This window comes from Macaca nemestrina, chromosome 18, assembly GCF_043159975.1.
Source record: "Macaca nemestrina isolate mMacNem1 chromosome 18, mMacNem.hap1, whole genome shotgun sequence".
Classification (NCBI taxonomy): Eukaryota; Metazoa; Chordata; class Mammalia; order Primates; family Cercopithecidae; genus Macaca; species Macaca nemestrina.
The window spans coordinates 56,282,976-56,299,155 of NC_092142.1; the positions used below are offsets into that span (position 1 = coordinate 56,282,976).

General features: G+C 42.3%; 2 protein-coding genes across 19 annotated transcripts in view; one reads left to right on the forward strand and one right to left on the reverse strand.

Moving 5' to 3' along the window:
• Positions 1–10,570, reverse strand: part of PSME3IP1 (proteasome activator subunit 3 interacting protein 1) — a 34,753-nt gene extending 24,183 nt beyond the window's left edge. The window contains exons 1-3 of one of the 13 annotated variants that reach the window (XM_071084599.1): positions 10,083–10,286; positions 8,897–8,978; positions 3,106–3,167 (exon numbers count right to left, since the gene is read on the reverse strand). Coding sequence is in view for 2 of the 13 variants with exons in the window: in XM_071084607.1 (XP_070940708.1) it covers positions 57–68 (12 nt within the window). In the remaining 11 variants the exon portion in view is untranslated. The other 12 variants (XM_071084597.1, XM_071084600.1, XM_071084598.1 and 9 more) reach the window with 12 other exon arrangements.
• Positions 10,571–10,572: 2 nt separating this feature from the next.
• LOC105494035 (ring finger and SPRY domain containing 1) overlaps positions 10,573–16,180 on the forward strand; it is a 53,078-nt gene continuing 47,470 nt past the window's right edge. Inside the window, exon 1 of one of the 6 annotated variants that reach the window (XM_011762118.3) lies at positions 10,573–10,707. The gene's annotated coding sequence lies outside the window, so the exon portion shown is untranslated. Of the gene's footprint in view, positions 11,316–16,180 lie in introns of all 6 variants that reach the window. The other 5 variants (XM_011762122.2, XM_011762120.3, XM_011762121.2 and 2 more) reach the window with 5 other exon arrangements.

Consider the following 16,180-nt stretch of genomic DNA (forward strand, 5'->3'; position numbering starts at 1 on the left):
GAATGGTAGAGCCAAGAACCAAAGTCAGGCCTAACATCAAAAATTCATACTCTTACCAACTTTACCATACTCCTCCCCAGAAAACACTAAATCTTGGTTGAAAACAAAGACATGTCGACTTCAGCTTTCTTCCTACTTCAAATTCCAGTGTTAAGAATATTCATGCAACATTTTTATTTAGTAAAGCTAGAAATGGAAGCTGAAAAAACAAAACCAAACGTTCAGAACAAGAGAATAGTCTCAGCCTGTTGCTGAGGTTTAGTTTAATGTAACAATAATAAGAAAGAATTGTGAAAATTACTAGAAAGAAATGAAATCAACTGACAGACGCTGTTGCTCCCACCTAAAGCCCACAACCTGGACACTTCTGATTTAGCAGCACTCAACGACTCCAGCCAGAGGCTCATTACTGAAGCAGAACTGTTCAGTCTCTGTGAAAATGCCAAAAATTCCTCAAGTTCTACAGAACAACCTCTTATGAAACCAGAGCCAACAATTTCTTAAACGTCTCTGGCAGAGAAAACGTGAACTTTCTAGGGCTCTAATGATTGGGAGAGACATTCTGGACAACCCTCAGTTTCCCCCTTTCTCATCCCCTATTAACCATTAAGTCTCCTTTCTCATCCTGTATTAATCACTTGGTTTCTTTCCATCACCCATTTTTCCTAAATAATTCAGAGTAGGATAGGTCCTTATAGCCTACCTAACACGATAATCACTCGACATCTGAATTTACCATACACACCCAGGAGAAGGTCATCCAACTCATATATTAAAACTTCAAGAGGGACCACTGCACTCCCTTGCTAGGCAGCCAACTCCCTCTCTAAGCAGATTTGACTGTTAGGATAGTTCTTCCTTAAACTGAAGTGAAATCTGTTTTACTATAAATTCAACACATAGGTTCAATCCACTGGGACTATACAAAAAGAATCGAATCTTTTCTAACATGACCATATTTCAGTTGTTTGAAGACAATTCCCATGTTCCTCCTAATTTGTTGTTTTTCTGAGCCAAACATTCCTAGTTACTTTAATCTTATAAGATGGAGAAAAATAATCATGTCTCCGGGAAATGAATTTATCAGATTAGATATGATTTAAACCTGGGAAATACTAGGATATGGCAATGCCATTGGTGCCCCAGTAAATGTCTCTCTTCATTCTTGTTATATATATATAATTTTTTTTTTTTTTTTTAGGACAGAGTCTCGCTCTGCCGCACAGGCGGAATGCAGTGGCATGATCTTGGCTCATTACAACCTCCGCCTCCCAGATTCAAGTGATTCTCCTGCTTCAGCCTCCTGAGTAGCTGGGATTACAGGTGTGTGCCACCATGCCCGGCTAATTTTTGTATTTTTAGTAAAGATGGGGTTTCATTATGTTGGCCAGGCTGGTCTTGAACTCCTGACCTCAGGTGATCCACTGGCCTTGGCCTCCCAAAGTGTTGGGATTACAGGCATGAGCCACTGTGCCTGGCCTATATTTTTAAAACAGAAAATTAAAAAATCTTCCAATATGCCAAAAAAAAAAAAAACCAAACCCTAGATTTTTACATTTCCATCTAAATAAGAAATCAGAGAGCCTCCTGGGTTCAAGCAGTTCTCATGCCTCAGCCTCCCGAATACCTGGGACTACAGGTATGCACCACTACACCTGACTAATTTTTTTTTTTTTTTTTTTTTGCAGAGACAGGGTTTCACTATGTTGCCCAGGCTGGTCTCAAACTCCTGGACTCAAGCGATATGATCTGCCCACCTCAGCCTGCCAAAGTGCTGGGGTTATACGTATGAGCCACTGCACCCGGCCTACAATCTTTTATACACAGGGACAAAACCAGAAATCAGTTGGTTAATGAAAATAAGAAATAAAGCAAATGCATACATTAAAAAAAAAAAATTTTAAAGACAAGTGCTGCAGGGGCAAAAAGGGGACAAGAAATGTATTTCTCATCAGCTCTCAGTGGGTTGGTCTCCCGAAAGCAAAGTCACACTGTCAAAACTAATGCACACTTATAAAAGTCTGCTCTTTAAAACTAATTTCTTAATTCAGGTTGGGCATGGTGGCTCATGCCTATAATCCCAGCACTTTGGGAGGCGAAGGCAGGAGGACCAGCCTGGACAATAAAGCGAGACCCCCCCATCTCTACAAAAAAATTTTAAAAACTAGCCAGGCATGGTGGTGTGTGCCTGTAGTCCCAGCTACTCAGAGGCTGAGGTGGGAGGATCATTTACTCCAGGAGGCTGAGGCTGCAGTGAGCCATGATTGCACCACTGTGCTCTAGCCTGGGCAACAGAGTGAGACCCTGTCTCAACAAATAAATTAATTAATTAATAATAAAACTAATATCATAATTCTGGCATTCCCTTGATCCCCAAATAAAGAAAGTAAGCCAAGTTAGATGGCCACAATAGTAATAAATTTCTGTAAGTTTAAAAGGAGTAGACTAAAACATAGACTGCTTTATACATCTTTTTTCAAATTAGCATTTTCTTCTGTAGGTCCTCATTCTCTGCATGGCTTTGCTCAGGCTGTTCCCTCTGCCAGGAATATCCTTGCTTTCTTTTCACCCCATGCAAACTGCTGCTCCACCCACCCAGAATCTCACTGAAGACCATCTCCTTTATGAAAAGACCTCCTAGAGTAGTTAATATGTATTTCCTTCCTTTGTGTTCCTGCTATGATCATTCATAACTCTACTACAGCCCTTATTCATTGTGTTTTATTATCTATGACTGTTCCAACAGCTCTTCATCTCCACAGTGCTTATTATTATTAGCACAGTATCTGGCATATATTAGGTATTCAAATACTTACTAAATAAACCAACCATGAGGAGCTGAAGAATCTGAGCAGGGAGGAATGAACTCACATGAACATTCCTAGGTACTGTCAAGTGCAAGCTATAGAGATTGGTAGCCATCAAGCAAGTATTTGCTGAAGTGTCAGTATCATAGGAATTCTATTCAAACACCATACAATTTATGCAGTAAGAAACAAAGGACCAAAACTTAAATCATTTTACTATATCATATAATTGATATCATCTCTCAAAAATAACTGCTACTTTCCTTTAATTTCAACTGATTAAAAATGGTCACTTAACCTGCAAAAGCAGTACTTGATGCAGACAGCGTATTTCTTTGAAGAGTCCAATGGCTGTTTATTCTGCAAGAAAGAGGTGATAAGTACCTGTAACTTACTGACCTGCTGGAAGTAGACAGAGAAGCTAGAAAACTAGATTGTAGTGACTTCTAATTCCTATTGTCTAGGTAAATTTTCACAAGTCTCTTCTTTTCCCCTTTTGTTTGCTAGAGTAATTAAAAACAAAACAAAAGACAAACAGCCCAGGGATATCGGGGATATGGGCTCTAACTGTGAAGATCCCTGTAGGAATGCAGAGGACTTATATTAGGAATGCTTATTTTGTCCTTACTGTGTTCCACTTTAGAAAGAGTAAACAAATGCTGTCAGCTTTCCTTTACTCACATGTTTTTTCAAAGTGACTCAAGTTTAATTATCAAACTAAACATTACATTATTTTTTAAAGGATTTATTCAAGTTCTTCAAATAGGGAATTCATAGAAAACTAAAATCATTTCAAAATTCACTTTGTCCACCAAACTTAAAGTTCAAACTGGCACAAATAAAGAACGTGGTTTTCAAATCTGCCTGACAGTCAAGAAAACAAAGTTCTTATATTTCAAGCCAAAGTAACTGTTAAACACTGAACTACTGGGCTTACATTGGAGACTGTGGTATTTAATTTCCAGGGTGGCGGGACAAAATGGGCTCAGTTCTTACACAGCACACTACACATTTTAAAATACAAAACTTACATTGCTGCTCCCCAAATAATTGCTATTCCTAACTTGAAAAATGACTCCATTAAGTTAGTGCCATGACACAGGTAATGAGATCTGGTTTCCTATGGAATTGAATTATGTGATGGCAAACTACTTAAGTGTTTACATCATTGGCCACCATATCCTTCTAATTCTAAAATTAGACAGACTGTACATGTAAAAACACACCAGAATCAGGTTTCTGTGTTCTATTGTTTTAAGGCTTCACTCTGAGTAGCAAAAGCAATAGGTCAATTCATTTCCTTCTGTCAGTAAATACAGATTATTGCTTTCCAACATTTTTTACTCTGATGTTCAAGTCACATTGTACTTCAAAATGCAGGACAGCAACTAAGAGGAATTTGCCATCTGGCTAACTCAACTATATTCCAAATAAAGACTGCTTTCTGGACAGAAGGCACTTCTACCAAGATACAATAATTTAGATTTTTAAAAATTTAGCTGACTTTTCCTATATCATAAAATTTATTTAGAGGATGGTAACTGCTAACAGAGAGCCTGCTGTTAGTATTTATTACTAGGCAAAGTAAAGTCAATCTTCTAACACTGAAGCTTATTTAACATACTCCAGTAGCAAAGGAGACTAAAAGAATCTAAAAACTAAACCACAGAAAAAGCAATTTAATCCATATTTTAAATGTTTATTATAAGGGGCAATTTACAATAACCTTTCAGGCATCTATGAAACACATACAATAAAAAATTCGGCTTTGCAATAATCTCTCAGGCATCTATGGAACACATATAAGAAATTCGGCCAGGCGCAGTGGCTCACACCTGTAATCCTAGCACTTTGGGAGGCCGAGGCAGGTTGATCACTTGAGTTCAGGAGTTCAAGACCAGTCTGGCCAACATGGTGAAACCCCATCTCTACTAAAAATACAAAATTAGCCAGGTGTGGTGACATGCACCTGTAATCCCAGCTACCTGGGAGGCTGAGGCAGGAGAATCACTTGAACCCAGGAGGCGAAGGTTGCAGTGAGCTGAGATTTCACGCCACTGTACTCCAGCCTGGGCAATAGAGTGAGACTCCGTCTCAGAAAAAGAAAAAGAAATTAAGGCCTGGTGTGGTAGCTCACACCTGCAATCTGAGCACTTTGGGAGGCCAAGGCAGGACTGTTTGAGTCCAGGAGTTCAAGACCTGCCTGGGTAACATGGCGAGACTCCATCTCTATTAAAAATAAACAAACAAACAAACAGACTGGGCACAGTGGCTCATGCCTGTAGTCCCAAAGCTGTGGGAGGCCAAGGTGGGAGCATCACTTGAGGCCAGGAGTTTAGGACCAGCCTGGGCAACACAGTGAGACTCTGTCTCTACAAAAAAAATTTAAAAATTAGCCAGGTGTGATGGTGCACTACTTAGGAGGCTGAAGTGGGAAGATGGCTTCAGCCGAGGAGTTCCAGGCTACAGTGAGCTATGAGGGCCACTGCACTCCAGACTGGGCAACAGCACAAGACCCTGCCTGGGGAAAAAAAAAAAAAAGTTAAAAAAATTATTGATTTATCTTTCCATAGGCAAGAGCAGAGACTCAAATGCGCGTTTATCTTGAATTCATCTATATGCACTAGAAGACAACTAATTTAAATATCAGTTCCCTTAGCTGATCCTCATTCACATGCGCCTCTCCGAATATGAACACTTCCCTCACTATGCATGATTGTATTCATTGCATTTTTTACATATTGTGACTCCTAAATACAAACCAACAACTTCATCTGGGGCTCACAGGAAGAAAAACAGCAGTTTTTTCCAAAGCCAAAATAAAACTTGCCTGAAGATCTAGAGAAAAAAAACCCAAACCAAAGTGTTTTTCCTATTCTCTCACTCAACAATCAACACAGTATAATTCTGTGAGGGATATGTCCCCACACACCAAGCAATCCACCAATTCTGCAGCAGACACCAACCGGCTGGGTGTCCTCTAATTCAGTTCAACTCTGACACTACCTACCTGGATGGAGACTGCATCAGATCCCACAGGCTGAGGGCTGAGTCCCACAAGACTAGCCTCCATTTATAGATACCAACCACAAGGACCAGGTTGTTTTCCCTGTGGTTCGGACCAACTGGCTATTAATCGGGGTTCCCATGACCTGCTCCTTAGGTTCTATGAATTTGCTAGACCAGTTCACAGAACTCAGAGGAACTTAGAGGAACACTTTACTTACATATACCGGTTTATTATAAAAGGATATTACAAAGGATACAGATGAAGCGATGCATAGGGCGAGGCATGTGGGAAAGGCACAGAGCTTCCATGCACTCTCTGGGGCACCATCATCCAGGAACCTCCCACGTCCACCTATTCAGAAGCTCCCCAAACCCAGTCTTTTGGGGTTTTATGGAAGCTTCATTACTTAGACATGATTAATTAAACAGTGACCACTGGTGATCAACACAATCATCAGCTCCTCTGCCCTCTCCTTTCCCCAGAGGTTGGACACTGGGGAGGGGCTGAAAGTCCCAACTCTCTAATCTTCCCTGGGTCTTTCAAGTGACCAGCCCCCATCCTAAAGCTACTTAGGGGCTGCCAGCCACCAGTCAGCTCCTTAGCATATAAAAAGACACCAATCATTTTGGAGATTCCAAGGATTATAGGAGTTGTATGCCACAGGAGACAGGGACGAAGGCCAAATATGTATTTTATAATATCACACTGGCCATGTCAGAATTGTGCAACACTGGTACTACAATTAACATGCTGCTTCCCTGAAATTTCAAGGGTAGCTTTGCTTGTAAGCTATTTTGTCATCTAGGCTCGCTTCAGAACCTAACCCACACCTCAAGTCACATTCCATCCTCCCTCCCCCCACCCTACGTAACTCCACTTCAAGACCAAATTAAAAACAAAATAAAACAAATAATCGCAGTCCCAGTTACTCAGGAGGCTGAGACTGGAGGACTGCTTGAGCCTAGGAGTTCAAAGCCAGCCTGGGCAACATAATGAGATACCCATTTCCCTTTAAAAAAAAAAAAAAAACAAAAACGGGGGGAGGGGGAGCTTTGCATTACAATAACCAGACAAGGCCAAATAATTTTTTTTTTTTTTTTTTTTTTTTGGCGCAGTGGCTCATGCCTGTAACCCTAGCATTTCGGGAGGCTGAGGCAGATGGATCACCTGAGGTCAGGAGTTCCAGACCAACCTGACCAACATGGCGAAACCCCGTCCTACTAAAACTACAAAAATTAGCTGGGCGTGGTAGCACATGCCTGTAATCCCAGAATCGCTTGAACCCGGGAGGCGGAGGTTGTAGTGAGCTGAGATCGCACCACTGCACTCCAGCCTGCGTGATGCAAGCAAGACTCCATTTCAAAAGAAAAAAAATTTTTTGAAGCAAATATTTACAGAGAACCTATTACGTGCAAGATACAATGCTATGTACTAAACAGGCAACTGAGGAACTTACACTCATTCAGTAAAAGAAGTAAGGTTGGTACACAGCAATTTAAGGAAAAGTAAAACTAGGTTACAGGCCATTAAGAGGCACTAAAGAGTAAAGAAAGGAAGACTAGGATAAGCATTGGGGAAGCTTAATTTTCACAGTGGCTGTGACGACGCACAGTGAAAGTGGTGGAAATTTTAGGTATATGAAGAATAACCATCTTTAACTTAAGGATGCTAGAAATCACACAAATTTCACATTCCAAAAATCAGAATACAGGGGGATTTTCATTTCTTGAAATAGTGGGCTAGGTATTTGAGATCAATTATCCACCTCTGCACTAAATATGCCTGAAATTTGTTAAAAAAAAATTTTTTTTTTTGAGACAGGGTCTTGTTCTGTCACACAGGCTGGAGTGCAGTGGCACGATCTCGGCTCATTGCAACCTCCACCTCCCAGGTTCAAGCGATTCTCCTGCCTCAGCCTCCTGAGTAACTGGGATTGCAGGCGCCCGCCACCATGCCTGGCTAATTTTTGTGTTTTTTAGTAGAGACAGGGTTTCACCATGTTGGCCAGGCTGGTCTCAAACTCCTGACTTCAAGTGATCTGCCCACCGCGGCCTCCCAGAGTGCTGGAATTACAAGTGTGAGCCACCGCGCCCGGCCAAAAATATTAATTCTTAAATAGAAAAGCTAACAAGATAGTAAAGAATTTGGACACAATCTAGAAGGTGAAAACCAGAAATTAAGCCCAATATTCAAAATGGATTTCATCCTGAGGATTTCTCTGACCTAAAAGCTAAAGTTTCAGTGCCTTTATGAGATAACAGAAACAAGTTCAAGCCAGGAGCCCATCCAGGAAGTGGAGTCTGACAACTACCTCCCTCTCCATCTTAATTTGGTATCCAAAAGAACTACAGCTTCAAAGTAAAGATGAACTGGGAAGTAAAACAGCAGGAATAATGGACAACAGAAACAGACTCTCCCAAAGGGAATTCAGACAGTGGAATTAAACATAGAGATTACAAAAACAACTATACTTTCCATGTTTAAAGAAATAAAATTAAGCCTCAAAATTAATAATAAGAAATAAGAAACTGTAAAACAGTGTCACAAACCAAACAGAACTTCAGAAACTAAAAAATGCAATGTATGATTTAAGATTTCAGTGGCCGAGTTTAATAACAATGGAAATAACTTGAGAATAAAGAAATTATCCAGAATGTACTATGAAAGAACAGAGTAAAAGATATAGAGAAAAGAATGAAAAGGTTTAGTTAAATCAACAAAAAAGAGAGACAATGGGAAGAAGCAGTATATGCATATAAAATGGCTGAGAATTTTTACGGAACTAACGAAAGACACTAATCCACAGATTCAAGAAGTCTAATAAATACCAAACAAACTGAACAAAAACAAACCCATAGTTCCATACAGCATGGTGGAAATACAGAAAACCAAGACAAATCTTTTTTTAAACTCGTCCATACTTCATTTTAGACAAAACAATCAACATTCTATAGTGAAGAATGAAACATATTTAAGAATGAAGACAAAGTATGTTCAAAAGGTTACTAATAGTGAACACGTTGAAAATGCTTAATTTAGCTGCCGCGAAGGCATAATTACACTATGACCCTGTACTTACATTGCACTTGTTACTTGATTTACCACATACGTGGTTTTCAGTAGCTAAAACAGCAGCTTGACTCTAACCAAGCATCACGATTCTTGGAAGATGAAAGTGAAGGCTGATAAACAACTAAATGGTTTTGACAAAATTATCCCTTTCTTATATTATGAAGCACTTCCCCACAGAGTAAGGACATGAAGACTTCAGTTGAGAAAGATAATCGGGCAGCCTATACTTTCAGACCCTTACAAATTGTTCGCAGGTTATCTAACTAAAGACTGTAAAAGCTGCTGTCGGCTCAATATTTTGTATCAAAAAGGAGTCTACCCACTGATTCTCTTCAAAGATTTCAGAAGGGTGCCTTCTATTTTATGGTGTCCCTGTGGACACATGAATATACCAAATAATTGAAGAATCGACAAATCTTATCTCACAAGTGGTAGGCAAGAGGTCATCGGGAATTCCGACCACCAGGCTCGCATGTGGCTTCTTGGGTCCCACTCCTGAACTAATCAGACTACCTGAGGGTGCGGGGGTCTGAGAGTCTGCATTTTAAAAGGGCCCCGGAGATGTTGTTTTCCACTAACGTTTAAGAAGCACGACTACGAACAAACAGGTCTCCCCTTTTCCTCTGTGTGGACTATCACAAGGACCACCAACTCTCAAGCATGACGCTTCAACTCTCCGTCTTTGTTCCTTAAGTTTTCTGCAAAACGGGCCAGCTGGCTTGTTTTCCGTAATAGAAAATGCGCTTGGCACAGCAACTAGTACATGGCACACAATAAATGTGCTTCCCATCCTGCACTTCCATTCTGGGATGCAACCATTTCCAACCAGACGCCGCACATCGGAGTAACCTGGGCCTGTTCCAAGACCTCTGGAACGCAGCCTGCTACTCACTTGAAGCCTGGGTGGCCCTATCTAGCAGAAGAGTGGGGAAAACCCACTAAACGCCCGGCAGTGTTGGGCCCGCCTGAAAGGGTCCTCCCCCGCCACCCAGATGCCTTCCCGCGGGCACCCTCAGCTACCCTCAGGCTGGGCCTGCAAGCCCCGGGCTTCGGCTACTCCGGGCAAGGGGCGGGTGGGCGGACTGAGAACAGGCCTGGCCCTATCCCTAACAGCAGCTACAGCTCCCCTTCTCTTCGGTAAAGAAGCTGGAACCCAGGTGTCGCTGCCAGGCCAGTACCGAGGCCGCACTCACCTACCGGCGCGCGGGAGGCGAGACGCCCTCACCTCGGCGGCGCCTACCCCAAACCGCCACCGCAGAGCCGCTCGCTCTTAAAAAAGAAAAACAAAAATGAGAGGAAGAAAGAAAGAAACAGGAAGGAACGAATGAAAGAAGAAAAAAAAAAAAGAAAATAGCCTTTGCTTTTGTATTCCTTTTGACCCTTCAGGGCTTCCTGTTCCTCACCGCCACAATAGAGTCCCGCCCCACTTCCGGCGACGTAACCCAATCCGCGGAGCTCTTCCTCCCCGGGAGCCCGATGGAAATCCGGTACCCTGAAAACTAGCCGGAGAGACTTGATTGGGCTGTTCACGTCTCAGGATGAGGATTGGCCAGTTTACGCTTGGGGGGCGGGCCGGTTCTTCTGGTCACGTGACACGATTTTTGAAAGGTGATTGGCTGTCAAGGAGAGGGATTGCCACCGAGGAAGGGGCGTTTCCTAGGGGACTGAGGGAGGGCCGGGGCGGTACGAAGCGGGGGAGGGCTGTGCGCGTAATGGCAGCGCCGTGGCCTCGCGTCCATCTTTACCGTTCTCTCGGACCTGTCACAAAGGAGTCGCGCCGCCGCCCCCTCGCTCCGGTGGGCCCGGGAGCTAGAGAAAGTCAGTGCTGCAGCCCGACCGCGCTGCTCTGAGAAGCCCCCTGGGCACGCGGAGCGGGAGGGAGTGTGAGGGTTGGAGGCGACTGTGAGGGAGGGAAACAGCCTCTCGAGCCTGGGGCGGGCGGACCGGACTGGAGCCGGGGCAGGCTCTGGGAAAGGGCCCGGGAGAGAGGTGGCGTTGCTCAGAAGCCGAGAAACAGCCGAGAGGTTTTCCACCGAGGCCCGCGCTTGAGGAATCCGAAGAGGTTCCTAGAAGAGGGTGTTCCCTCTTTCGGGGGTCCTCACCAGAAGAGGTTCTTGGGGGTCACCCTTCTGAGGAGGCTGAGGCTAACAGGGCCCAGGTGAGAGGCAGCTATCTATCTCCTGGGGTGGCTCCTGGTACTGAGGGGGTCCTATCTACTCAGGGGTGCCCGGGATAGAAAGGGTAGATGAGGGGACGCTTTGGGAGGGTTCCTTTTGTGGAGTTTGCGGTCTAGGTGGCACGGGTGGGAGGCGGACCTCCCCTGGGAGATTTAGAAACGCCTTGGGATAGAAAGACAGAATGGGGCTGGGAGGTAGGAGCCAGAACTAGCGGATTCTCGTACTACGGAGGCCGGAGCTGAAAATTGGGTAAGGACCTTGGGGAGAGGGGGTTTTTGGGCGGTGATGGGAAGAAGACACCTCCATCCATAAGAAAGCCAGAGTGGGGAATAGTGAAAGGGAAACGGGAATTCATCGACCAGGTGTCCTAGACACAGGATCCAACTGCTTCCGGGCTTAGTGCCCGAGTAGGGTGGGGAGAGTCCATCCCACCAACACCCCCTGCGTGAGTCCAAATTAGGCATTTGTCTCTGCCTGCTGCCTCACTTTCCCCGTCTTTGGGGAGGGAAACCGACCGAGACCGAGACGGTCAGCTGAGACTTCGAGGTCCTGTCTTGTACCGTTCTCTCAGTGAGGTTGCTCCCCTTGGAGTGTTGCACTTTGAACTTTGAAGGGTTAGAAGTGTCTATTATTGACTGAGTAGAATCCCGCAGTTTTCCAGGCCCTTCACCTACCATCTGTTTGTGCTTAGTGGAGTGACTTAACCCCCTTAAGTCTCTTCTATAAAATAACCAGCGCAGTGTGTGAAAGTAGAAACTACAAGCTGCGTGAACGTAAGTTACTGTGATTCTACCACCAAACGGGTTGCTGTTGAGGAATAAAAGTGAAGGGACTTTATAAATTGTAAAGCAGTATGTAGAGGTAAGGGGTGAGATTAATACAGTAGTTGTCTGCCACCTGCGGAGTCCTGGGAGCCATATTGCACTGCAAGCTTCAAGGTTCACAGCTTCTTAGGTCATATTATGATCTAAACCCATGGTTTCAAACCCTGCTTAGATGGGGATGGTGGGATTTCCAGGTTTTGCTCTCAGAATTTTTACTTACTTTGAACTTCTTATGGTGCTGGCAGTAGTTACCACTGTAATATCTTTTCCTTCAGGATTTTTTTTCCCCCTGACAGCTGAAATTTTCCTCTAAGTAATTTGATCTCAGCATTATAAATCTCTTCCCCCTTTTGCATATATATATATATAGAGAGAGAGGCATGGCTTTTGGATGTCTACAGCTAGTGAATATCATGCTTTCTCCCTCAGTTATGATTTGTAAAGACTGCCTTTTTTCCTCCACGAATACTATGCGTTGTTGTGGTAGCCCCAGACTATAGATTATGAGGCACGTTGGAAGTTGCTTTTAAATTTCTCTTGCACAGTAGTTCTCTTTATTTTTCCCCTTATGTAGAGTTTGCATTTCCTGGGATGGTATCTTGCTTTGTAGATCCCTCTATGAGATTATAAGAGACTTGTGTCCCTGTGTGACATTTTACTAGTGTTTGGTTCGTGGTACTTGTTAAAGATGGTTTTTCAAATATTGGGCAATTTATGTGGGATTTAGTTGGGTTTTTTTTGTTTTGTTTTTTGTTTTTTTGTTTTTTGAGACTGAGTTTCACTCTCGTTGCCCAGGCTGGAGTGCAATGGCGTGATCTCGGCTCACTGCAACCTCCGCCTCCAGGGTTCAAGCAATTCTCCTGCCTCAGCCTCCCAAGTAACTGGAATTATGGGCAAGCACCACTGTGCCCGGCTAATTTTTGTATTTTTAGTAGAGAGGGAGTTTCACGGTGTTGGTCAGGCTTGTCTTGAACTCCTGAGCTCAAAGTGAGCTGCCCATCTTGGCCTCCCAAAGTGCTGGGATTAGAGGCATGAGTCACCATGCCCAGCCCTCAATGATTATTTTTAAGTTATTGATTATAGGAGGTATTCTAGCATACTCTATGTGGACTTCTGCTTTTTTCAGCAAAATAACTTTTCATTTAGCAAGTATCGAAGGGAAATAAAAACAGCATTTTGTATAATAGTGTGTTAATCTGTAGTGAATCAGGTAAAAACAGCAAATCTGAGTTATGTAGCTCTATGGGGCCTGGAGGCAAAAAAAAAAAAAAAAAAAGGTATGTTTTAGCAAGAGTTTAACAAACAATTGTTCTGTATTTCTTTTTTTCTGTTCTTTCTTTTTATTTTTTTTTGAGACAGGGTTTCATGCTGTCTCTCAGGCTGGAGTGCAGTGGTGCAATCGTGGCTCACAGCAGCCTCTACCTCCTAGGCTCAGGTGATCCTACCACCCCAGCCTCCCAAGTAGCTGGGACTACAGGTGTGAGCCACCACACCTGACTAATTTTTGCACTTTTTTTAGACACAGTTACACCATGTTGCCCAGGCTGGTCTCAAACTCCTGGGCTCAAGCCATCCACCCACCTTGGTATCCCAAGGTGCTGGGATTACAGGTATGAGCCACCATGCCTAGCCTCATGAGCTTAATTTAGTCTATCGAGAATTGTATATACTTTCCTTAACAATGAAGTAATTTGTTATAATGAAGTGGGAAATCGCTTTGCATCTTTTTAAATCCAGCTTGCTTTCACACTCTTTATAGTTTGGAGAAAATGTTAGGAATTCTTGAGGATAGTAATCACTTACACAACTTAAGATTGGAAGTTATGGCTGGGCATGGTGGCTCACATCTATAATCCCAACACTTTGGGAGGCCAAGGTGGGAGGATCACTTGAGCCCAGGAGTTCAAGACCAGCCTGGGCAACATGGCAAAACCCCATCTCTACAAAAAAAATACAAAAATTAACCCAGCGTGTTAGCACATACAGATAGTCCCAGCTACTTGGGAGGCTGAGGTGGCAGGATCTCTTGAGCCTGCGAGGTTGAAGCTGCACTGAGCCACTACACTCCACCCTGGGTGACAGAGCAACACCCTGTCTCAAATAAATAAATAGGAAATGTTCTGTATTTTTGAGTAGGATACTTGTAAAGTAGGGTGTGATAGTCTCAGGATTGCAAAATAAGTGGAAAGTCAATAGTCACCACAAATGGGAAACACAGGGGAACAAGCAATCAATTTCAAAAGAATTATTTGGGGATAATAAACTATGGATATAGCTTCTCTTCAAGCTTTTGGCATTTTCAAGGCAGTTATCATTGAATTTGGGTAGTTTTTTTTCCCCTGGTATTCAAATTAGAAAATTGAAAAACAGAATAATCACGAAGTAGTAAATGCCATAACTTGGGCCACAACCTTTTGGAGGGGACTTTTACAACTTTTAGAAGTGCGAAGGAGTGAATATTTCCCTTTGGTTTATCATTCAGTAAGTCAGCTTTTGAAATCCTTTTCTTGCCAACCTTTGTGAGTAGAAAAAACTTACAAATGTGTCCATTCCAAAAGGGAGTGGTTACTGGTTAAGTATGTAAAAGCAGTAACTTTAGATAAATGTGTGGTATATACAAGGTTAAATCAGGAAAAGTTATGTTATAAATAGTGGTGGCCTCTTAGAGAACATTCCACTTTGTTTCTAAGCTTTTGAAAACTGAGAATACATTTGAAATAGTAAAGAATTTATATACTCCTTAAATTTGTTAAGGAATGAACTCTGCACATAGCTTGAAATTATAGTTTCCAGGTGTAATTTCATGGGTCCTATATACCTCAAATAGAAGGTTTGAAGTACCTTACTCAGCAAGTATATTACCTCATAGTTTAATGTTCAGTGTTAGTTTTTTCTTACCCCTTTACCTCCTGAAGAATTGTTTTCACTCCTGTGTTCCCTTAAGGCAGTGATTCTCAAGATGTGGTTCCTGCCCAATCCCTCCACATGGGAAATATAGCTCCTTTTTTTTTCTTTTTTAGGTTCTTATTGCTTCATAGTTGTTCATACTTAGGTATGCCTAAGGGCTACTTATTAATAACCTATCAAGTAAATTACTAAAGATTACTAAAACTTGGTATTCATAACCTAAAACTAGAACAATATTGGAGTTTACTGTGGTCTCTTAATACTTTTTTCACCCAGGAAGTCTGTCCTGGGAAACCTGGTACCAGTGCAAGCTTCTCACGTGTCATATGCAGAATGGGTATTCCTGCAGTATTCAGGAAGCGTGCTTAGTTTGGGGTGCATCATCTGTATTGTCTCAAAATTATCTTGGTTTTCATCATGATTCCTCTTTTTTTAATTAGACTTTTTATTTAGCTTCATCTTTGTCAATTTAATTTATAGGTTTTTGGTTAACTTTTCACTCTGTGGGCGAGGATATTTATACCAACAATATTTTGGCTTGTAATGTAAGATATAAATATGTTACAATGCAAAGATAGATTCTCTATTCCCCTTTTGCTATTGCTGATTTGTATAGTCACCTAAAAACTTGCTCACACAGAGATACTTCAGTGTTACCAAAGTTCCCTTTTCCACTGGAAAACTGATGGAACGAGAGGCCTCCTTCTAGTAGATGCTTTATCTGTAGGCTTTGGGTAGGGAGCTAAGTTTGTCCCTAACCCCAGCTCCCTTTGTCAGGAGCATGAAGGACCTTTTTCCATCTTTCCTCACTGCCCGCCGTATAAGCATTGGATATGTATTTATTAAATGGTGTCTCAGTTTTTCCAAATGGTAAATATTTTGGAGAGACTTTATGTTTTAACAGATTTTAGAATACACCTAAGATATTTATTGAATATGTATTAGGGTCTAATAAGTATCCAAATGAGTTTGCAGTATGAGTGTTTTAGACATCATTTAAAGTAGACATCATTAAGGAAAATGTTGATATTCATACTGCTTATATATTTTATTTGCTTTTCTTAACAGCAAAGAGTTTTCTATAATAGAAAAATCCTTTTCCTTCAGATTTGTGTATATTTGAATAACATATGATCTCCTATTATTTGGCCTTCTTGAGGGAAAACCACAAGCACCATGGAATATTACATTTGTTTTTCTCCCCTGTACTGCAGCTGTCATAAGCACTCATGTCAATTCTTCCTTAGGATTTTTTGGAGGTCTAAGGCAAATTTTTCAATCCTTAAGACTTCGGGGCCGGGCGCGGTGGCTCAAGCCTGTAATCCCAGCACTTTGGGAGGCCGAGTCGGGCGGATCACGAGGTCAGGAGATCGAGAACATCCT